The 23,435-nt window shown below is 48.7% G+C and overlaps 1 protein-coding gene and 1 long non-coding RNA gene across 10 annotated transcripts; one reads left to right on the top strand and one right to left on the bottom strand.

Annotated features, from left to right (window-relative positions):
* Positions 1–6,437: 6,437 nt before the first annotated feature.
* On the bottom strand, positions 6,438–18,767 carry LOC121359185. 2 transcript variants are annotated; one of them, XR_005956005.1, is made up of 5 exons: positions 18,698–18,767; positions 14,763–14,807; positions 9,207–12,734; positions 7,702–7,831; positions 6,438–7,111 (listed from the first exon to the last, which is right to left on the bottom strand). It is a non-coding gene; the product is annotated as an uncharacterized LOC121359185 (long non-coding RNA). The 2 variants fall into 2 exon arrangements; XR_005956006.1 differs by lacking the exon at positions 18,698–18,767 and adding an exon at positions 17,822–17,944.
* LOC121359184 lies at positions 14,826–22,453 on the top strand. Of its 8 annotated transcripts, none has more exons than XM_041477958.1 (6): positions 14,826–17,722; positions 17,831–17,874; positions 18,054–18,128; positions 18,243–19,036; positions 20,472–20,628; positions 22,231–22,453. In XM_041477958.1, exons 1-6 carry the CDS (start codon positions 17,714–17,716, stop codon positions 22,415–22,417), a joined length of 1,266 nt encoding a protein of 421 aa, XP_041333892.1. In that variant the 5' UTR covers positions 14,826–17,713; the 3' UTR covers positions 22,418–22,453. The 8 variants fall into 8 exon arrangements, with proteins under 8 accessions (XP_041333892.1, XP_041333896.1, XP_041333895.1 ...); XM_041477962.1 differs by adding an exon at positions 19,487–19,553 and having other exon boundaries at positions 14,826–17,874; XM_041477961.1 differs by adding an exon at positions 19,487–19,553 and having other exon boundaries at positions 14,826–17,874; positions 19,648–20,628.
* Positions 22,454–23,435: the final 982 nt, after the last annotated feature.

The raw sequence follows: 23,435 nt of genomic DNA, 5'->3' as shown, positions 1-23,435 counted from the left end.
TTTTGTGTCTCTGTTCGGGCAACAACCCTGCAGCTGCTGAGATGTTTCCAAAGCAGTCTCTGCAAAGAGTTTTTTGCATTTTTCCGCATGTAAAGCTTCATGCACAAGTCTACTGACTGAGTCTCAGAGCACCCTGCCCCCACACGCAGCCGCGCAGCAAAGCTCAGCATACACATCTTCCCACAGATTTGGGTCAAACAAGTCATTAACAGATATTTGGGCACATCTCCCTCACCCAGGATAGCAAAAGTTCCAGTTCCTGTCTTGAGACTCGAATTGGATGCTATTTAATCAATTTTTCTAGGTTATTTATGACATCCAAGTCAGATTTTGAGAGGTTACCACCCATCCTGAGTCCTTCTCAGTTTACCCAACCCTAATGGGCCTGTTGTTCTCGGGTCTGGTCTGTTCTGCGACCTTGGAATCGGCTCCTTCCACAGGGCTCTCTGAATGTCCAAACGCCGAGATGTTCATCTGCAGAGGAGTTTTCCTGGGTCCTGGTTTTCGTCAAGGGTTCCTGACACAGTTTCTTCTTACTGAGCTGCTCCTTTTACACGGAAGCACCAGTTGTGGCGGTACCAGTCGCCGGTTTTTCTGGGTCTGGATTGAAGGCACTTGAGACAGTAATTTGTGTTCAGACTCAAGTGTCTATTATTTCTTATCAGTAAAACAGTCTCATTACTGTGAGTTTGGCAGCTTTTTATTAGAAGGCACAAAATGGCTAACAATCTCTTGTTACAAGGTCCTTTAAGACCAAACTATCCAATTAAGAACTGCCACCTAGATTATTTTCCCTTTTAACCCAATAACTGATCCCAAAGAGCCTGCAATGTGGACTTTTCTGCCCAATTACAAAATGCCACCCAAACCCATGAAGAAGAAGGAAGAAAAAGCATGAAGAAGAAACCCAGGACGACACCCTGTGCCCTCCATCTTGCTTCCATCCACAACATACTAAAAATCCCAAACCCTAAATTTCTCACCAAGTGATATACCTACACTACTCTCTACAATCTATTTCACACTTTTGTGGATTCTAGTCTATCTTGAAGTCTAGGAAACTTTCTCCATGAATGAGGGTCAAAGTCAGTGCTCCCTTGGGGATTTGGGCACCCCAGAGAAGACAGAGAAATATTCCTGATGCCCTGGGTTTCCACACAACATGAAGACATCATGGTCAGTGAGGAAGAAGTTAAGTCCCAGATGGGAGAAATAGCATTATATAATTTGACCACCACAGAATCCCAAAAGTCTCTGGTAAAGACAGCAGTAGAATCAGCATTTGGGAAGTTGGTCACAGTCCATGCTAGAAGATTTTTGAGCTCTTGTTTTGGTAATTTACTTGGACTGGATTTAATCAAAGATCTTAAATGCTGGTACACATCTCTCTGATCGGCAGACTTATTCTGCCCCATGATTACCCGGTGCTCACCTGCTGTCTTCCATTGCAGCAGGTGCTGTACGTTGAGCTCTGGTCCAGGAACAGCTGTCCGAGCTTCAGTCATCTTTGTTTCAGGTGCCTGTTCATCCTTGCGGCCGCTTTCCTTTATGTTCACCAGGAGGTCTCTTACTGCCAAAAGTCTGATTTTACCTACTAAAATGTGGGCGCCAATTGTAAGAGCCTGAGATGAGAGATGTGGGACATCAGGCAGCTCTTAAAAATGCTGTTTATTGTATAGAAGATGTTACAGCAGCCATGGGTCGTAGGTAACAGAGCCACACCTAAAGCTGCCAGCTACAGCTTATAGGCAAACCTGAAGCCGTTTAGTTCTGGTTACAATGCATTATATATTTTTCTTTGCTGAGCATCTTAATAGATGACAATCAGCATCATACACAATACCATTACCTATAGCCTATCATAACTACTATCATTACCATATTACAGTCATTACTATCCAACCACATGAGTTAGTATGTTACAGTTTAAGCTTTGTTTTTCAGTTTTCTTGTAGTGAAAAATTCTTAGACCTTTTTTCTACTTGCTACATTGGCATGTTTGTTTGCCTATGGTATCTTCTGCTTTTCCTAAGACCTATTTCTGCTTGGTAAAAACATCTTTTTTGTTTGTGGTCAACATATCCTTTGCTCTAGTCATAAAACCTCCTTCCAGCTTGACTTAACCTTTGCTTCTTTAGTTGTCCTGTAATGACTGGCTCAGTAATTCTTAATTTAGACATCTATTATTCTTCTATATCAAAACTTGCTTCTATCTCTATTCCACTCTCAGGTTCTACATTCAGAGAGCTTTTATGCCAAGCATACATATCTGTCAAACTTTCATCTTTCCCAACAGTTCTTGCATGTGCATGATCTTTGCTTTTGCTTTATTCAACTCCCTTTATCTTAACCCATGAGGTTTTTCCATCCTATTTTCTCCCCTCTTTGTTCTGCTGAGGAGGAGAGTGATAGAGCAGCTTGATGAACAACTGGCATCCAGCCAAGATCAACCAACCACAAGCATCTCTGGTTTTATGCTTCAGGGAAAAAAAATCAGGAAGCTGGACAGTGCTTTAAGTTCCACTACTGCCTGCTTGTAGTATTATTTAATATGTATAACCATAATAAGATACAGAAAATTGAAAAATAAATGGAAAAAAAAATACCTGCTTTATAGGGAAAGTCAGAGGCTGAGGGGGTATCTCCCTCTGTGCCAGTGACCAGCTGGAGTGCATGGAGTTCTGCCAGCTGGGCTTCAACCATGACACTGGGTATGGATGAGGAGCTGACTGAGAGCTTATGGGTCAGGACTGAAGGGAGGGCAGGGACAGGGGATGTTATAGTGAGGGTCTGCTACAGGCAACCTGATCAGGAAGACCAAGTGGATGAGGCCCTGTAATGACAGGAGCAGCCTCATGTTCACAAGCCCTGGTCCTCATGGGGGACTTCAACCATCCTGATGTGGACTCTGAAAGTCTGGTCAGAGAAAGAGTCAGATAAATTTTCCCAGGCCTTGCTCTGGAAAGTTTTGAGAAAGCTCAGAGAAAAAATTAAAACAATCCTTAATCTTTGCAGCTGGTGTTTTGAATGTGTCGTTTTCTTGTAAGATGTTTACAAGAAGGGTGTTGTTTCTAAATAGCCAATGGTGTGAGGGGTGTTGATTAAGGACCAATCAGGTCCAGCTGTATCGTAACTGTCTATAAAAGAATGTGTGGTGTCTAATAAACTCGCATTTGCCTTCTGAGACCTTGGAGTTTATATGTTGCTTCATTCACCCATCCCTAATACAACAGCGACACCCTGACATCTGCTGAAGGGACAATACAGCATGGCATAAGGAATCCAGGAGGTTCCTGGAATGTGTTGGTGACAACTTCCTCCTCCAAGTGATAGAGGAGCCAATGAGGAGAGGTGCTATTCTGGACCTTGTTCTTGCCAACAAAGATGGGCTGGTGGGGAATGTGAAGCTCAAGGGCGGCCTTGGCTGCAGTGACCATGAAATGGTGGAGTTTGAGATCCTTAGGGCAGCCAGGAGGGTGCACAGGAAGCTCACTGCTCTGGATTTCAAGAGAGCAGACTTCAGTCTCCTTAAGGGTCTACTTGGTAGAGTACCATGGGATAAAGCCCTAGAGGGAAATGGGGCTCAAGAAAACTGCTTAATCTTCAAGGATCACCTTCTCGGGTTCCCTCTGGTTGAGATGATCCTGAGGTGTGTTGAAAGTCTCTTTTCCCTAACCCAGCTGTCCGAGAAGAAATCAGACGTCTTCAGCTGTCGTTCTCAAGGCTGTTTATTATTTCTTATCTAAAACAATTTCTGTCTGGCCTGCCAAGGTCTGTTCTGCAGGTCAGTCTGAGACACACTCTCCGCCCACGGGGCTGGTGTTGTCTTTTATACTACAAACTACGTATTCGATATTTACAGTTATTTTCCAATACCTATCACCTATGTTAGACAGTGACTTTCTATCCTAAACCAATCCCAAAATGCCACCATCACCAAGAAGATGTAGGCTAGGAAGGAGAAGGAAGAAGGACAGGACAACACCCAAATCCCTCCATCTTGTCTCCCTAGACCCCCATAGAAAAATTCTTTAAAATTTCACCTTTCACCCTGTGACAACTACTGTTATGCTACTTAAACTTTTGTGACTTTTAATGCTTCATATAAGGTTGGTAATTTGCTCCATGGGTCGAACTCAAAGCCACAGGGCTCTTTGGCTTCCTGTCAGGGTCTCAGAACCCCTGCCAGGGCTTTGAGCCATCCAGGGCATCCAGAGGGATGTCCTGGGTTCTGACATCACCTCTTCCAAGCTCAGGAGTGATGCATCTCAATAAAGAGGAAATCAGGCAAAAATGCCATAAGATGCATGGATGAACAAGGAGCTCCTTGACAAACTCACACACAAAAAGGAAGCCTATGGAGGGTGGAAGCAGGGACAGGTAGCCTGGAAGGAAGAGGGAGAGATTGTCTGAGCAGCCAGGAATCAGGTCAGGAGAGCCAAAGCCCTGAGAGAATTAAACCTTGCTAGGGACATCAAGGAAAACAAGAAAAGCTTCTATAGGTACATGGTTGTTTTCCAAATGTCTACCAGTAGTTGTATGCAACTGCATGGAATTAAATGAGAAGTTCTACAGGGATTGAGAGGCTAATCCTCAAATAATATGACACAAACTAATCTCTTCCATGAAGGTTCAGTGGAACCCATCTATTTTGTATTAAAAGTGAAATAGCTGACTGTAGAGAAATGTTCTTATTGTAGCTATTTGCATGGTATCCTCTTAGTTGGACACTGGGACCCAGGAAGGAGGATATAACAGGTGAATGACTGGCTGGTGCTGTGTTCAAGGTTCTGGGTTCTATGATCTTGGATGCACCTTTAAAAGACAGGGCATATTGACACCTGGTGGGGCACACATGACCAGATAGGGAAAGAGTGTTCTGGAAGCAAGCTGTCTGGACTTATTAACAGAGCTTTAAACTAGATTCAGCGGGGGAAGGGAATGTACTTCTGAGTGTCAGAGAACCAGGAAACACCAACACTTTAGGAAGCAGGAAGGAAATACCTGTAAATTGCCCCAAAGGACTTTTTTGCCTCTGTCGGGGTCCGCTGTTATGTGTCTCTGCCCCGACACGGGGAGAGGTGGTTCTGGGCGGCCGCGATTGCAAAGGATGAGTCTGGACTCTCAAATTCTCTGTCTTCAGTCTTGTTTATTATCTCTTATCTACAATGCTTTCTCTCTGTTCAGCCGAGGTCCGCTCAGCAGGACAGTCAAGTGCACTCTCCCCCGCCCACAGGGCGGTTGTGTCTTTTATAGTAAAAATTACGTGTGCCATATTTACCTTTATTTCCCAATACTATTCACCCTTATAGACAAGTGTACCTTCACCATGAACCAATCCCCAAGTGCCAACATCACCACACAAAATGGAAGACATGAAGAAGAAAGAAGAACACAGGACCACGCCCTGAATCCTCCATCTTGCCTTCATGACCCCCCTGTACCTATTTTTCTAAAATTTATATTTCCCTCCATAAATGTACCATTCACACCCAAGAAGCTCCCATTTCCTCCTTCACAGGTTCTTCTCCTTTTGATGGATCGAAATCCAACCACCAAACCCTTTTGGCATCATTCCAGGGTTTCCGAGCCCCCCAGGGGCTCCCCTGGTGTCTCTGCACATCCACAGTGATGTGCTGAGATCCCACATCTCCCCCTTCTGTTTGCACCAAAAGCACCCTCTTTGTGACTCGACCCATGACTTGTCTGATAAATAGAAACATGCATGGCACTACGATCAAAAGAACAATGAGAACTATAAAAATTTGAAATCCTATCTTCAAAAACTCTCTCCATAAAGGAGAAAGGTCAAAAAACTTCACCACATCATCAATCCAAGATCCCGTGATTTCACCGAGTTTCTTTATGCTATCTTCAATTTTTTGTATATTCTCATGAATCGACTTTGAATGATCGGAAAGATTCATGCAGCACATTCCCTCGAATTCTTGACATCCATGTCCATGAGCTAGCAACAAATAATCAATTGCCGCTCTGTTCTGCAGAGTTGCCTTTCTCACACTGTCCATGTCTTGCAACATGTCACTCAGTGCAAGAGAGACTGACCTAGCATGTTTGCTCAACCAACATCCCATGTGGTCCAGTTGAGTCAAGGCCACCCCCGACGCTGTCTGAGGTGAGAAAATTGCTGTCGCAATTCTCCTTGCCTTGTCCCAAGTGTACACTTCATCATCACAATTCTCATCATAATGTTTCAGCGATCTTTTCTCTCTGCGCTCTTGTTCTTTTTGCCATTTTGAATCTGGTGACAACATTGAAATTTTTCCAGTGCTGCATGGACCTCCTTTGGCATTTGAAGGAATGCCGTGCCAAATTCTGTCTCCACAAATCAAAAAGAAACCTCTCGGTAAATGCACCAGAACCTGGAGTGCTCCCCTAGTTGTTGTTGTGGTGTTTTTTACAGTGATGTGCTGAGATCCCACACAGTCCCACTCTTTTGGTGCATTTTTTGGTGGTTCTCCCTCTAAATCATCCACTTTGTAGCCAACACCAGGAAATCGGAGATTTTGAGGGGCTAAATTGTTCCAGATGAGACAACTTCTTCCTTAGGAAGGGTTTATGTTGGGTGGATTATGGGATCAACCAAGACTTTGGCTGGGATTCCCACGCACCTCTGGGTTGTTCATACGCGCATTTGGAGCAGACTTGAGGATCCTTTGGATACTGCTGAAGGAAAAACCCTCCCATTGTCCCAACTTACAGCAGAAATTATCTGTCCTCCACCTCCCGATGGACACACCAGCAGCCTGGCATGTGGTGGTGTAGAGGGCAATGATTGGACACATCCGTTCTTCCTGATCAGGGAACAGTCAGGAGTCATGGATGCAGCTCTGGAAGTACTGGTGGCCATCAACATGACCATGACATGCTCTAAAGGGTCCATCCACTTCCAAAATAATTTCACACCCCATCCCAGAGACTTCCTGCTGCAGCCAGGAAGGTGCGAGAGTGCTGGAACATTCCACTGTTTACCTCTCACCACATCCTGGGACATCCATGACCTTCCAGCTGCTCCCAAAGGCATCTGGGTCTGATGTCACATGGTTGTTCCTCATCATCATGTTGTTTGCTGGCAGCACCAATGTAGTTCCTACAAAGCCCACACAGGGGTTGGCAAAGCCATTTGGCAGTGACGTGGCTGTGCCAGTTGTAGGTGACAATAAGGCCAAAATTGGTCTCTACCACCTGCCCATTTCAATAGACAACAATCTTCCTTTCACTGTGGTGATAAGGGAGGCTGACCAACTGTTGCATCCCAGGAAATGAAGAGGATGCTGAGACTGGGATGCTCTGGGAAGACACTCATCTTTAAGACAGGGCGACCCAGTGATATGCTCTCCCACAGTTCCTTGCCTTGTTATGTTAATGATCCCACTTACATCACTCCAGTTCTCCTCCCCAGTTCCAGAATGTTCCTCACTCACATTTATCCCATTCATCCCCATTCCTTACTACTCCTCCCCTGATTCCCAGTTGGTTGTCCCCTGTAACCCCGCCTTTGCACCATCCCTGGTCCCTCTATCCATTGGCCCTCAGACCTGATGCTCCTCCTCCCTTATCCCATATAAAACCCTGGATCTGCCTTTGTTCTTTGTTTCTGGACTCTTCAGTATGCAGGTGCAATAAGCTACCACTGGAACTCTACACAAAGAACCCCTCCTGCCTGCTTTTTCCACTGACCTGCAAGATACCATCTGGTGATGTGAGCATCTGGTGCTGGCTGGGCTATCCCTTCCTAGAGGAGATGGTCTTGGGAAGGCTGTGGCTTCAGCAGCTTCTGCTGCACCGCCGCAACCTACTGCTCATCAGTCTGGGGAGAAAACCATACAGAGTGAACAAATTTGTAGTCTGATGCTAAATTCCAACTATTTTCAACTGCCAGAGCAACCAAACTGCTTCAATTTAATTAAATTTTGGATTTAATTATATTTGGGATATAAGAGTATGAGAAGGTCCAAGTCCCGTGAGGAAGCTGACCAACGACTCATCAATCTGGGAAGAAAACCATAAAAATTGGTAACATTTGGGTCTGATGGGAAATTCCAATTCTGTTTTCAGCAGCCAGAGCACCCCAATTATGATGATTTAATTACATTTCAGATTCAACCATTAGTTAATGCAATGAAGTTTGGGTTTAGTTTGGGATGAGGTGGAGAATGCAGTGAAAAGATAAAGGACCACTTCCCAAACTCATCATGATTTTTCCAGGGTGTTCTTTGCTGATGCTGATGGTTTTGTTGTAGACTTTGTCACCACAGTGATGGACGACATGAGGTTGTGACTCCAGTGGCCATTCTGCACCAACACCTGGAATCCCACCAAATATTGGGTGTCCTCATACAACCCTACCAACAGGTAAGACACACATCCCCTGGAAAATGAACCTTCTTTCATCAAAGATCTGATAGGGGGTGGCTCCAACAGCAGTGCAGACCCCAAAAATTTTGGGATAACAATCCTGGATCCCCTTCTCCACCTGGCATCCCTCCTCAGTGCCACAACCAGAATTCCGGCACACTGCCTGCCGCTGCTCCGCGTCACACACACAGCCTTGGGTACAAGTGAGGTCACCTCAACATTCCTCGCCAAGGCCATAGACGAGACCCCAAAAGACACAGCCACATTCAGAGGGGGCAGTTCAGGTGTTGGCATCAAGGACAAGGCCCTCGTGGCACACACAGATGCCCACGCAGGTGGTGACAGCGGCACAGCTGGATGGCACAGCGGGAATGTTGCAGGTAGGGAGGCAGGCGAGGCTGCAGGTGCTGTAGGTGCTGTTGGGCGGGCAAGTGAGCGCTGAACAGGGAGGGAGACAGCGGTCAGGGTGGGGTGGCACATAGTGGGACAGACTTCTTTGACTGTACAGATACCCTGGAGTCTCCATGGATTTTATGGAGCCTCCATTGATTTTCTGAAGTCTCCATAGACTTCCTGGACGCTCTACCTGGACTTTCTGGAGTCACTGCAGATTTCCTGGACTTCCTGCTCAGACTTTCTAGAGACTCCATGGACTTTGTGGACTTTCTATATGGACTTCCTGGAATCTCCTTGAACTTCCATGGATTTCCTGCTTGGATCTGCTGCCATAGCCCTTCCCAGCCCATGATCCCATGGATCTTTAGTCCCACATTAATTAGGCTCCGCCCACCCCAAGGAGTATTTTCACCCAACCATCCTCTACTCACGACATCCCGCTGCTTCCTCCAATCAGAAACATTGATCGATCCCCTCCTCCTGGCAGTCATCAGCACAGATCTCGAAGGCACGGCACAGTGCATCACGATGCCCTTCACCGGCACACAGGTCGTAGATACAGTTCTTCATGTTCATATTGGGACTGATAGTGTCATGGCATGACCAGAATGGCCCAGAATGTCGGGACAACTTCCCACGCCAGGTCTCTGCCTTGTATGTCACCGCCTGGCTCCATCCGCACAGCTCACACTCCCCATCGCGGGTGTCCTGGCAGCGGCCACTCTCACTGGTCACCTTCCAGCTCCGCCCAAACTCCACAATATCCCACGCCTGTTTACCATCAGAAGGGAGAGCATCATCCCAGAGGTCCCTGTTGTTCCTGCATGTTCCACAGACTTTTCCAGAAAGAGCAGCCAGAAGTTTGATCACTACATGATCACCTCAGTTGTAGAGTACCTTCAGCTTGAAATTTGATTGGATCAACATGGATTGGTAGACGTGGATCTTCCCATGGGAGAGGGACATGGGGAGGCGTGAGTGGTGGCTGCTCACCTGGAGGACAACAATCATCAAAATGACCAAAATCCACCAAAATCGGGCCACACATGGGGTCTAAGAAGATTTGAGGTGTCTTCATACAAGGGTTGCCTACACACCAGCAAATCCTGGAATTATTTAGGAAAAGACCCTCTAGATCATTGCTAAATATGTAATTGCAGCAAAATCTTTTAAAAATTACTTGATTCTTGCTTACCCTTATGTCCTAGGGTGACTTTATGATGCTTATATCCCCAATCATGTGTTCTGTTTATGGATATTCTATTCTGTGCCTTCAAAACTGGCTCTCAGAGCAAAGGCGGGGAGAAGAAGCACAGAGTTTTTGTTAATAGCCTCACTCACTCCTCCACATTCGGCTGGACTGTTGATGTCTGGGCATGGATGGGGCAGAACACTGCACTCCTTTTGCTCCTTTTGCTTTTTAGTTAGTTAGTTTAGCTAGCTGAGGCAATCCGAGCTTTCCATGGACTGTTTTTCTTTCCTTCTTCTTGGAACCATTTGAACCTGCTCCAGACCGGCACCCAGGGAAACACCGAGAACATTTTGCAGCCTGCCAGGGCCCACTCTGCAGCCTTTCCCAGCGCCAAAGGAACTGATAACAGAGTGACCACCCACTGGAGAGACGTTCTGAATTTGTCACCTCTTCAGAGCAGCGAATGAGTTCTGTCATCCGGTATTGTTCATTTTCTGTGCTGGGGAGTGCTTTGCCTGTTAAATAAACAGTTTCTTCCCACTTCTCTCTGAGGAATCCTTCCTGAACAGGTTGGGGGGAGGGGCTGTGTGGGTTTGCTTTGTCAGGGGCCCCCTTTGGAGGTTTTCTCCCAAATTTGCCCTAAACCAGGACACCTCACTATCCCATTCTCTGACAGGACTGTGGTGACCGTGATGTTGTCTATCTGACTGGTGATGGAGCTGGTGGAGAAAACTTTGGAGTTCTCCTTTTCCTCCTTTTGGACCTCAACAGAGAAGGCAGGAAGGGTAGGATCAGGATTGCAGATGGTGGTCAAGGTGTAGGCACATGTTGCCATGAAATCAAATGTTTTTCTATCAAAACTGTGGTAGTGTGGCCCGCCAGCGAGCCAACAGATGGAGAAAGTCTCCTGGATGCACTCCAGTTGTCCATCCACCATCTCACACCTCTCCTCGCACACCAAATCCTCACAGGAGACTGGTGTGAGGACTGAAAAAAAGGGGAAAACCCATGAATGGTCAACTGCACAACACCCAGCCACTGGGGTGACACAATAATGGACTGACTGTACACACTGGTGGCACAGAGCCCCAGGAAGCCATATCCAGTGTGACTCTGGAACCCAAACACCAGGAGCCCAGTGGGCACCCGCAAGTTCTCAGCGCTCTGCATTGCTGCACTCATGGTGATGCTGGCCCAGGAGAAATCTGTGCCAGCAATGGCCTGCCACGCCACAGTGTTGTCTGGCCGATGGTTGAGGGTGGTGGTAGCAGTGGCGGTGGTGGGTGCAACAAGAATGGCATGGTTGTATTGGCTGGGTGTAGCAGGCACAGGGCCTGCAAGACCTCCTTGGAGGTCAGAAGCCTGAGCTAGGAAATGCCAAGTCACGATGACTCGGGCCTTAGGAACCCCTCTCTTCCGCCTTTCAGACACTTGCTTATCTCTCTGTAAGCCTATAGGTCACTTTCCCCTGACCCTTTCTATTGGACAATTTCCAAAACCCCTGTAGGGTATAAAAACCCCTAATTCTGCCTGGTTTGCCAGAAGAGCTGTCACAGAGAACCTTCGTGGGACACCGTAATAAAGAATCCTGCGGAACCTTATACAGCGCTTCTCCTCTCTCTCCCTGTGTCTGCTGCCACGGCCACAAGCAAGCCAAAAGAGCTGATAATCACTAAGAGCTGAAATCACTTGAGCTTGCTTGGCTGCCTGCAGCTAGGAACGGCTTGGGAGATCGGACCAAGTCTGAGCCTCCGCTGAGACTATCCTGGCCTCGGCAGTGCACAGCCCGGCTGGAACCTACTGGGATAGCTGGGCACATTGCTGAAGCAGAACGCGGTGCATTGGGCAGTGACAGGTGGGACAACAAGGAGGAAGGCATCTGACAAAACGACCCACTGCAGAAAAACACCACCTGCACTGCCACCACTGCACTGATGTACAGGTGGGAGTTATGGTTCACCACAAACGCCTGCACCTCCCCTGCCGCCATGGCCACAGTGGCATTCCCACTCCCAGTGTTGTAGGTGATGGTGCTGTCTTCAAACATAAACGAAGTCAACCTCTGCCTGCAGTGGTTGGGTGGCATCACGTAGCTCCTCCCCCACACTGTCATTGGGAGGAGCTGCTCCTCCACAAAGTCAAAGCCAGCAGATGCCGTGACACAGGTGTGGCCACTGAGGACGGCCACAGGGGTGTCGGCCACCACAGCCGTGCCAGTGAAGTCCTGGCTGCTCTGGAGCTGCGGGCTGTGGCAGGGCTGCAGGAACAGGCGGAGCACGGCACCAGGGATGTAGGTGGCCCCTGCACAGTGGAAAGTGGTGGTGGTGGTGATGCTGATAGCGATGGTGGTGGTGCCAGTGGCCCCAGAAGCTCAGTCAGGCCCTAAGTGTAGTTCTCAAGCAGTGTCACCAGACAGTATCTGGTGCCCAGGCTCTCCATAGGCAGGAGGGCAGCGGTACCCACAGTGCAGCCCTTGGTGCTGGCAGACGTCACAGCGATGTCAGCACTGGCCTGGAGCACCAAGGTTTCATGGGAATTGTGGCTTCCAAGGAGTTCCAGGTTAGCAGGGAGGGCAAGGGCACAGTGACGTCTGGCCTCGGGGCGATGCTCTGGGTGACAGAGCCGCCGCAGACCGCCGCTGACACCTGGGTGTCAGCAGAGCCACAGGAGGCGAGCAGCAGCTGCAGGTACGCGCTGCAGGACTCTTTGTCCTTCTGTGGGAACATGGACAGGAACGCCCGGTCCCGGAGGCTGGCACTGGAGAGCGCTGGAAAAACAGGGGAGAAAGGGGGCCTTGGTTAATTTTTATATTAACCAAGGGGGTTATATAAAAGGGGCTTTTATATTTTTATATCAATTGCATATGTGTTTATATATAAATTTTCCTATTCTGCAGTAGGAATTGTACTGAAATGACATTAAAGATACGACTGCAGTATCCAATTTATAGAGTCTATTTTTATATATAATCATAATAGAAATAGTATTTACAGTTTGTTTTGTTAATAAGCAACATTTCTATTCTATTAGCAAATTATTAAAATATATCAATGTGTTAATAACATGAAATAAGGTTGTATTATTAACTAATATTATTTATATAAAATACTATTCCTTAAGACGACAATATTACTAGATATTTATATTATTATACCCTGTGTTCATGATATATTAATGGCATTCTCTAATATACTTTAGTATATTACTACTTATTAGCACATTGATAAAATATTAATAACATAGGGCTCATATTTCAGTAAAAATATGTCAATTACATTTTAGCCTGTTACTATTTTAGGCTGTTATATAACTAAGTTATATAATGGATAACAAGTATTACTATACTTGTTATCCATTATATAACTTAGTTATATCATTTTCTATGTTATTATTATAGAGATTATTAATTATAACACTTTGATATACAATACTTACATTTAAATACAAAGTAGTATTTTTTCTATTATTTTGCACTTAATTGTGATAGAAATATCAGCAAAGATTTAATCCAAATCAAATATATATATAAAATATCTAGAGATATATAAAAGGAAAAGCAAACAAAAAATATTTTTAAAGGATCAAAAATATTTTCAGAGATTTTTTTAATGCTATAAAACAACAAAATAGCCATTTTTTTCCCTTTGAGATTATTAATTATAACACTTTGATATAGAATACTTACATTTAAATACAAAGTAGTATTTTTTTCTATTATTTTGCACTTAATTGTGATAGAAATATCAGCAAAGATTTAATCCAAATCCATAAATATTAAAAATAATTAAAGTAATATAATAATAAATGCTGTGGCTATTGAACTTATTTCAGTATTAATCATAGTAGAAAATAAATTTACATGTTATCTTTATAATTATATACAACAGTAGATGATTTATATTTTCTCTATAAAATTATACAGATAATGATTTTAAATAATTTTATTTCTTGTTTTCATAGAAACGGTTTGGGAAAAAATGGGAAAAATCAATCAAAAATAAGCAGTAAGGAGCAAAATTACAAAGATAGAGAGAATATTAGAGACCAGAATAGAATTAATATACCATTATATTATACTATATTGCAGTAGAATCTATTATATGTAATTATATAATGTTATATGTAATATAATAGTTATGAGAGTGGATATTACCTTGTAACACAAAATAGAATTATATATATAATTATGTTATTAAATATAATGTCCATAAATGGCATAGTTATAATAAATTATAATACAATAACATAATGTCATACATATATTATGCAACACTGTCATATTACACTGTAAAATATTCTTTAATTGCATTATATCATTATATTTATAGCAATTTATATCTATTATAGTTTACAATTATCTCTTAATAACTGTAGTAATATATAATAACAATATATCATATGCTGTATTAATAAACGCACTAATATATGAATTGAAAATAAAAAAAAAAAAAAAAAAAAAAAACACCACCCAAAAAGTAAAATAAAAAGCCAGGACAAAGTGCACTTTTTTTTCTGTAGAAAGTGAGGAAAAAGGGAATTTTTCCATGAAAATTAATGAGGCATTAATGAAAAAATAAGATTATAAAGCTTCAAAATGGATTTTTTGGTTAAAAAAAAATATCTGCAGATGAGAGCTTGTTGGAAAAAAAATGCAAAATGAGGGAAGAATGGAATTTTCGGGCAAAAACAAGCCCAGGAATTCAGGATTTCATCTTCTGTGCTAAAAAGCCTGGAAATAAGTACAAAATCCAGGAAATCTGGGGATTTTTCGTGGAAAAATAGGGGTTTTTCACACCACAGAAGGGAAGGAGGAGCCACCAGATCCCATCTTGTGCCACCCCTGAGAAAAACACCGAAAATCACTAAAAACTGTTATTTTATGGGAAAAATCTTTGTGAGCCCTGGGGTGTCTCCAGAAGCCTCAAATAACCCCAAAATTACCACAAAATGCCTTTTAATACCCCAAAATGCCTTTTTTCTCCCCACTGAAACCTCTTGGAGCTTATTTTGGCCCCCAAATCCACCCCAAACATTCCAAACTCTAAACATTTTGTCCAAAATTCCCCAAGTTTGCATCAAAATGGTTTTTCTTCTGAAATTCTCCCCCTTTGGGTCAACATATATTTCCCCCAATCCCTTTTGGTCAAAATGGAATTAAACAGGGATTAAACATCCCTCCCCCCATCTTTCCCCCCACCTTGAGGCCACACCAGTCTCCATCTCTATCAGATTCACTCCAAAACCAGATTAATTTTAACTAAAATCACCTAGATTCATGTCAAAATGGGGTTAAAATGCTGACACAGCACTCCCACCAACCCCTGCCCTTGATGCCACCTCAGTACCCCATTTCCACCAAATCCAAACTAAAACTTCATGGAAAGGATGAATTTTTCCCCACACCCCCACCAGTTTCAGTCAAAATTGGTATTTTTTTGCCCTGTTTTTTGCCCCCAGACTCAGATCAAAATGGGGCTCAACATCCAGGAAAACCCTTCACTCACCTTGTCCCACACAAACCCTCCCAAATACTAAATTTGGCCTCAAAGGGGGGAAGAAAAAACCCACCAAACTTTGGGCATGATGAGGGCAGAAAAATTCTGAAATTTGGGAGAAACGTGCACAAAAAGGGCAAATCCCTGAGATGTGGGGGGAAATGGGCAAAAAAAAAATTTAAATGGGGGGGGGGAAGTGTTAAAACCCAATTTTTTGGAAGAAAAAAGGTTAAAATTATGAAACATGAGGGGAAAAGGGGGAAAAAGACATTAAACTGGGGAAGGGAAAGGGTAAAAAAATGTGAAATTTGGGCAGACAAAATCCTCAATTTCTGCCCCTCACCAAACAATAAGGAAAACCAGGAATAAATAGGGAATGAAGCCTCCCCACTCTTCCCCAATCACTGGTCCCTTGGCTCTTGAATTCCTGGGCCCCTGCAGACACAAAGTGTTTGTCCCAAAGTCACTCCTTTTATACCCAAATTAAAAATATCCAAGGCACAGCAAACCATGCAGATTTGGGCAGATTCAGCAGAATTTCACAATGGGGGCGGGGGGAGGGGGACAGGGAGGCATGACCCACAGTTCCAGGGAATTTGGGAGCTGGCAGCTGGATCCTGTCACGGATGGGAAATTATGGGAATGGAACCCACAGGACATCTCGACAGATGTGAGTGACAGGGATGTTGTGACAGGTGTGGGACCCACAGCAATCATCCCAAATTCCCTGAACTCCCAGAACCTCTGGGAGTATCACCCGTGGTAGCCTCTGGCCCCGTGACACCAGTGAAAGGACAGACCAAATCCAGGTGGTTTTTACCCAAAACTAATGACCCAAGTCGCAGCAGGAAATTCCAGAAAATGGGAAATTCTGGCCCAAATGACTGAAAAAGCTGAAGAAAAACAGCTAGACCCAGGAGAGATGACAGCAAACAGGGAATTAAGGGCTTTTGCCTTAAAATGAAGACATAAAAATGGAGAAACCCTGAACCCCACAGAGATCCTCAAAACTGTCCAGAAACAGAGACACCACCCCCAAAGCCATCCAGGGACCCCCAAAACCACATGGGGATCCCCAAAAACTACCCAGGCATCCCCTCAGCCCTCTGAACCTCCCAAACCACAAGGTCCCTGTGGGAAGATGGGGGTCCCTGGAAGGGTTTTGGGGCTCCTGATAAATTACACAAAGAAGAGAAATTTTCAGTTGCCCTGAAGGAGCTGGAAGGAGCTTAAAGACTAACTGGCAAAAACAGCTGAAAGATGTAAAGGTATGCACAGAGGATCACAAGCACAGCTGGAGCCAGTGGACACACAGGTAATGAGGAATGTAGTGGGGTTTTTGTCAAGTTATGTGACTTGACATGCTCAAGGAAAACGTTCAAGGAAAGGTCACGTGTACTATGGAAGCACTGAGTGAATATACCACCAAAGACCTGTTTGTGGTCCCTCCAGGACCATAGCCTGCGGCAAAGTTTCACTGCACACATCAGATTAAAGGAGAAATCCTTCAGTGTGTCCCGTGCAGTTAGAGAACGCCGGCTTTCCAATGCTTCAAATTGTGTTAGAAAGTTTATTTGCCAGCCAATTTTGCTATCATTCCCTTGGACGAGCTTACGGACCTAAGGGGAGCTGAGAGAGTCCTGTCGGGATTTGGGAGGGTCTGGAGTTCCTGGGGAGACTTGGGGGGTCCACGGGGGAGACCGGGGGTCTCTGTCAGCGGGATCCCAGCTCTCTGCCACTTTACCCACCCCGAGAGCCTCCCAAACCATATGGGGGCCCCCTGACCGTCCCGGACCGCCAAGTCCCTTCCAGGACGCCCAGAACCACACCAGCCTCCCTCCACCCCAAACCTTTCCCTGGGCATCCCAAATAACCTCTCTGAGACCCTCAAAACCACCCCAGTGACCCCCAGAAATCCTGAGGCATCTCTCAGCGTCCCCAGAGCCCCAAACCCCTCCAGGGACCCCCATTTATGCTCCAGGGCCCCTTCAGTGCCCCAGAACCCCAAACCCCTCCAGGGACCCCCATTTATGCTCCAGGGCTCCCTCAGTGCCCCAGAGCCCCAAACCCCCCGCGGACCCCCAGAGCGCTCCCGCCGACCCTTCCCCTCCCCCGCCGCGCTCGGCGCCGCCGCTTCCCGCCTTCCCCCTCCCCCGCCTCCCATTGGCCGTAGCGCCCGCCCGTCCCAGCCCTGAACCAATCAGCGCCCGAGCTCGGAGCGCGGGGGCGAAACCAAAAGAGAGCGCGGGCGATGGAACGGGTGAGGCCTGAGGGGTCCGGAGGGGACCGAGGCGGGGATTTGGGGATGCCGGAGGGGAATCTGAGGGCTCGGGAGGGCCCCGCGTCACTTCCCGCATACCTCCTGCAGAGGCTCAGCCTGGAGCAGCGAACGGAGCGTCTGGTGCAAAGAAGGTGGGAGAGCAGCCCGGCCTCCAGTGCCCCTCGGGATCCCCAAGTGCCCCCTGCAGGCCCCAGTCGGCTCCCCGTTCTCTCAGTGTTGTCCCGGACTCCAAATGCTCCCCAGACCCCCAAATGCTGCCCCTGGCCCCTGAGTGCCTGCTAATTCCCTCCCTTGCCCCATTGTTCCCCAGGAGCACCTCGGGGACCCCCAGCTATCCCACCCGATCCCGGCTGGTGACGTCCCGGACCCCCCATTCTGCCCATAAGTGCGTCCCGCAGCCCCTCAAATTCCTCCGGAGACCACCAGCCCCGCGGGGTCAGTGCAGGGTCAGCATTTCGGGGGTCCTCGCCCCTCCCCAACCCTCTCCTTCCCCCACCAGCCAGGCCCTGCTCAGGCCCCGCCCCCGCGCGCCGGAGAGGGCGAAGCCTCTGCTTGGCTCCGCCCCCTGCAGCTCCACCCTCGATGACCCCCTCGTCCAATGGCGCTTGAGGCGGTGCCGAGGGGAGGAGCCAGCGCTGGACGCGCCCCCGGTGGGCAGGGCCCTGGGGGGCTCTGCTGCTCCCCGGGGTTCCCTGCAGGGACTGCCATCGGGGAGGTCACGTGATTTCACCGGGGCCCAGCAGGAGGCAGTGCCCTGTGAGTCACGTGACCCGCCTGAGGCCCTATGGCCAATCGGGAGACGCTTCTGCAGGCACCAGGGGGCTCCTTCACCCCAGGCTGTCTCCCAGGAACCCTCGTGGCGGGATCCATGTTGGAGGCCACATGACTCCCACACGACCCTCCGGCCAATGAGGAACAGCTCTCTGGAAACCCTGCAGGGGGCACTGTACTCACAGTCACGTGACTCGCGCCATGCCCCTAGGCAAATCAGCAGCAGCTGCTGTGCACCTCTGCACCAGGGAGCACCACCCTGTGGGAAGCAAGAGTCCCATGAGCCTTTGCTGCAGGAGCCGTTTTGGGAGTCACATGACTGCCGTGGGGCTCTGTGGTGTGCACCATATTGGAAGTCATGTGACTCAAAGGATGCCCTGCGGCCTGCAAGGGAGGCACTTCCTGAGCCCCTGCGCCAGGGAGGGTCAGGCTTGAGGTCACGTGACCCCCGTGAGGCCCCACAGCCGATCAGGAGCAGCGCACGTGATGCCCATCAGGGGGCGCCATGGCAGCAGCCACTGGGTGAGGCACCGGAGGAGCACTTGAGGGTCATGGGGCTCGCTTGAGGGTCACGGGGCTCACTTGAGGGTCACAGGGCTCGCTTGAGGGTCACGGCCATCGCTTCTGGGTCACGGGGGTCACTTGTCGGCCAGGGAGTCACTCGAAGGCTGGGGGCTATTGAGGGTCATGAGGCACCTTTGTGGGTCAGAGGGGTCACTGGTGGGCCTGGACGTGCCCTTTTGGGCCAGTGGGTCACTGGTGGGGCTAGAGGTGCCCCTGTGGGCTAAGGTGGTCATTTGTGGGCCAGGGGCGGTCACTCGTGGGGTGAGGGAGCGGTCGTGGGTCAGGGGTCACTTGAGGGGCTGAGGGGGCACTTGTGGCTTGGGGAGACACTTTTGGATCAGGAAGTCCCTTGTGGGGCTGGGAGAAGACTTGTGGGACTGCCACCCCTGTGACATGCAGCCCCCCCAGGCCCTCTTGGGGATCCCCTCCTCTGGATGCTGCGATGCCACCGCCGGGCCCTAAGGGAACGCCTTCGGTACGACATCCCCGCACCCAAATTTCAGGGGCCTGCCCTTGCGTCTCCCGCAGCTCCCCCTAACTCCCCATTTGCTCTCCCTTCCCCCCCTCAGGGCCATCGAGACCCTCCTGGAACGCCCACCTGGCCACCCCCAACCCTTGGTGGGGCCAATAAAGCAATGACATCCCAAAATTGCACCGGGGGGGTGGGGAGACCCCCCAAAACTCCCTCCCTTACCTCCCCCACCTTTGGGATTGCCCCCAATGCCCTCTCCCCCCACATGTCCCCAAGAGCATTTGGGGGGTTCGGGGGCTCAGAAGAGCATTGGTGAGGTGCTGGGTGTCTGTACGGGCTCCATGAGGGTCAGCGGGGTGTTTGGAGGGGCTCTGAGGCTGAGGAAGGGATTTGGGACGTGTACCCAAAGCGCTGGAAGTCGGGAGTGTTTGGGAGGGCACTGCGTGTCTATAGAGCACCTAGAAGAGATCCATGGGATTTTGGGGGGAGACTCTAGGAGTGTTGGGGAAAGATATTGGGGGTCCAGGAAGGGGTTTGGGGGGACCCTTGGGCTTTGGATGGTCTTTAACGGTCCGGGGATCTGTGGGATGTTTTGGGGGCTCAGGACAGCGTTGGAGGGGGTCTGTGGGGACAAGGAAGTCTGTAGGGGCGCCTGGGGGTTTATTGGGCATATCGGGGCGGGGAGCCCCCAAACCCGTGGGAGCGGGGCTCACCTGTCTTCCTCACCTTCACACGGCCGACGTGGCACCGGCGGGTTCTGGTGTCCCTCCGCCCCTCAGGGCGATGGGGGGCGGGGGGGTGGGGGTCATGGGGGGCGTCAGAAGCTCCCCCTGAGCCCCCAAAAATCCCTCCTGCCCCGCCTCCCATTGGCCGCTGGTTCCGCGCCACTTTACTCACTTCCTGGACTACAACTCCCGAAAGGCCGCGGGGCGCCGTGGGACGCCGATAGAGCCGGGACTGCGGTTCCCGTCATGCCGCGCGGCCCGTGGGAGTCCCCTCAGAGCCGGGGCTGTCCCCTGAGGAGCGTCCCGGCTGCTCCCCAAGTGCTTCCCCGAACCCTAAGTGCCCCCGGGGTCCCGTAAGTACCCCAGTTTCCCTCTCCTGACCCTCCAGTGCCCCTCAGGGTCCCGCAGTCCGCCCGCCCCCCGTCCCCTACTTTCCCCCAAAATGCCCCCTCTGTGTCTCCTCGGACCCCCAGGTGCTCCCCACCTGCCTCCCCGACCCCTAAGTGCCCCTCCAGACCCTTGAATGATCCCGCAAGCACCCCCACCTGGCCTCCAAGCGCCCCTCGAGTGTCTCCTGGGAATTGGCGCCATGACGACAATGTAGGGAGAGACCCAGACCCTGACGCAGTATCAGCAACAGTTCAGGCTTTAATTAAAATTTGAATCAAAACTGCAATTGCCGATGTGGGGGATGGACAAGCCCCCCCGCTTTTTCGTGCCACTCCCGTGGTCCCTCTTGGGGCCAGGGAAATTGCAGGAAAAACATTCCTGCATGTTGCGCACATCCAAATTTCATGGGAATCAGGAACAGAGTCTGTGTGGTGAACTTCCCTGTCAGGTGCAGATAAATCCTCTCAGATGAAGAAGAGGTTGAGAGGACTTTGGGGACCTGGAGAATACACTCCTGTAGCTCCCCCCCAAAACCCCAGAGACCCCCTCCATCCCCTACAGAGTCCCCAGTAGATCCCAAGTACCCTTAGAGTCCCCTCAAAATGCTTCATAGATCTCCCCCCCCCGAACACCCTGTAAGCCCTCAGGACCCTCCCAAACCTCCTGAGGCTCTCTAAAATAACCCATAGATCTGCCCACTCTCCCACACCCCCAAAAGGGGCTACTCCAGGTGGCCACAACTAGGCATGGACTGCCTGAGCCACTTTTTGGGCTGATATGTATGTAGGTATAAATCTAATAGAGATATAAAATATAATATAGAAAGGGGCCTCCAGGAGAGCTGGGGAGGGTCTTTGTCAGGGGACAGGATGGAGGCTGAGGGTTTTCACCTGCCAGAGGGCAGGGTTAGATGGGATACTGGGGAGAAATTCCTCCCCGTGAGGGTGGTGAGACCCTGGCACAGGCTGTCCAGAGAAGCTGCAGCTGCTCCATCCCTGGCAGTCTCCAGGGCCAGGTTGGATGGGGCTTGGAGCAACCTGGGAGAGTGGAAGCTGCCCCTGCCCACGGCAGGGGGTGCATCGAGATGACCTTTGAAGTCCCTTCCAACCCAAACCAGCCTAGGATTCCAAAAGTGGGGGAGGGTTGGGATGGGCGACCTTGGCTGACCCCAGGTGCTCCCCCAGGCTGCTCCATCACTCACACCTCAGAGAGAGACAGCAAGAGAAAACCTGATGAGAAAGCTCCTGGGGAAGATGTGTTGGGGGGGTGTGAGTCCCTCAGGAACTGCTCCAGGTCCCTTTCCGTGGGCTGAATCCCTCAGGTGGAGGCACCTGGGGCATGATTCCTACCCAATACACATCCATTTTTGGGCAGGCTGCTCCATCACTCACACCTCAGAGAGAGACAGCAAGAGAAAACCTGATGAGAAAGCTCCTGGGGAAGATGTGTTGGGGGGGTGTGAGTCCCTCAGGAACTGCTCCAGGTCCCTTTCCGTGGGCTGAATCCCTCAGGTGGAGGCATTTCGGACATGGAGGCAACACCTACCTCACTCTGTTCTTCTGCAGGGCTGCGGGGAAGTGTCTGCTCTGGCACCTGCAGCATCTCCTCTCCTGGGGAGCTGCTCAAGGAGGAAGGATAACAGCAGTGAAAGGGCCTTGGGACCAAAGGAGACATCAGCAGAGCAAGAAACATTTCCCAAGCTCTAGCTGGTGTCAGGTGAACTCAAACGGGATATTAGGTGGGTTTGGTTGAACCAGAAAGTGAATTTAAGAATAAATTGTTGATTTACACCTGTGTCAGGGAATTCTCTGGAACATGGATTTGCTGCTTTAAAATATTTTACTTTCCATAATTTGTCTGGGCTCTGTTACACAAGAGGTCAGTGTTTCACCTTTTATAAATAAAGAGATTAGGATGATGCTACTTACTAATCTCCCTTGCAGCACATCTGCAAGGCAGATACTTTGCTCTCAAGACTTTAACTTGTGTGGAATTTGCCCTTCCCTTGTTCATAATTTTCCTTTGTTGGGCTATTCCCAGTGAACATCACCAAATCCCACATGACCAGAGTCTTGACTGCACCAAAACGAAATTAAACTGTGAATGTTATTTTTCTCAAGGATTTTAAGGTTTATAAATCCCCTGTTCTGGAATGATATGAGGTGTGGCAGGCAAGACCTAAATGGTTTAGAGATAAAATCAGCATTTTTCATATGTTTTTTATGAAAAATAAAATATTTTCACTCAGACATAGCGGGGTCTCCCTGCTGCTGCAGGGTTTGGGGAGGGAATTTGGGGACATCCAGCAGGTCTTGACACCTAATTTTTCTTTAAGTGAGGATTCTGAAATGGCAAAGGAAAAGGATCAGGAAATTTTAGAAGCTGAGGAAGACTACCCAAAATGTGGTTGCTGAGGCTCTTGCCTGTGTTTTGGGCAGTGAAATAATAGTTGCGGTTGGAAGGGCCTCTGGAGATCAACCAAGAAAATGTCCTGGCACAATCTCCTCACCTCAGAATGTTTGGGGTTTGGTAGGTGAACCCTAATTCGTGTCCCTGAAGGGATGGATGGAGTTCTCTCCAGATTTGAGTTTGAAGGAAACAGAACAGTGAGTGTTGCATTGCTCTCAGCTGGTTTTTTGTCTCTCAGCCCTGTGGGATGTGGCAGGACAGGTGAGGTTCCGCCCCGCCCACCTCTCCCACCTGCTGAGTCCATCTGAAGGGCTGCCGAGGGAGCCTGGACCCACTTCACTCCCTCATCCATCCAGGAACT

This window comes from Pyrgilauda ruficollis, unplaced genomic scaffold, assembly GCF_017590135.1.
Source record: "Pyrgilauda ruficollis isolate IOZ18807 unplaced genomic scaffold, ASM1759013v1 scaffold423, whole genome shotgun sequence".
Lineage (NCBI taxonomy): Eukaryota > Metazoa > Chordata > Aves > Passeriformes > Passeridae > Pyrgilauda > Pyrgilauda ruficollis.
This window is presented reverse-complemented; position numbering and strand designations above follow the sequence as displayed.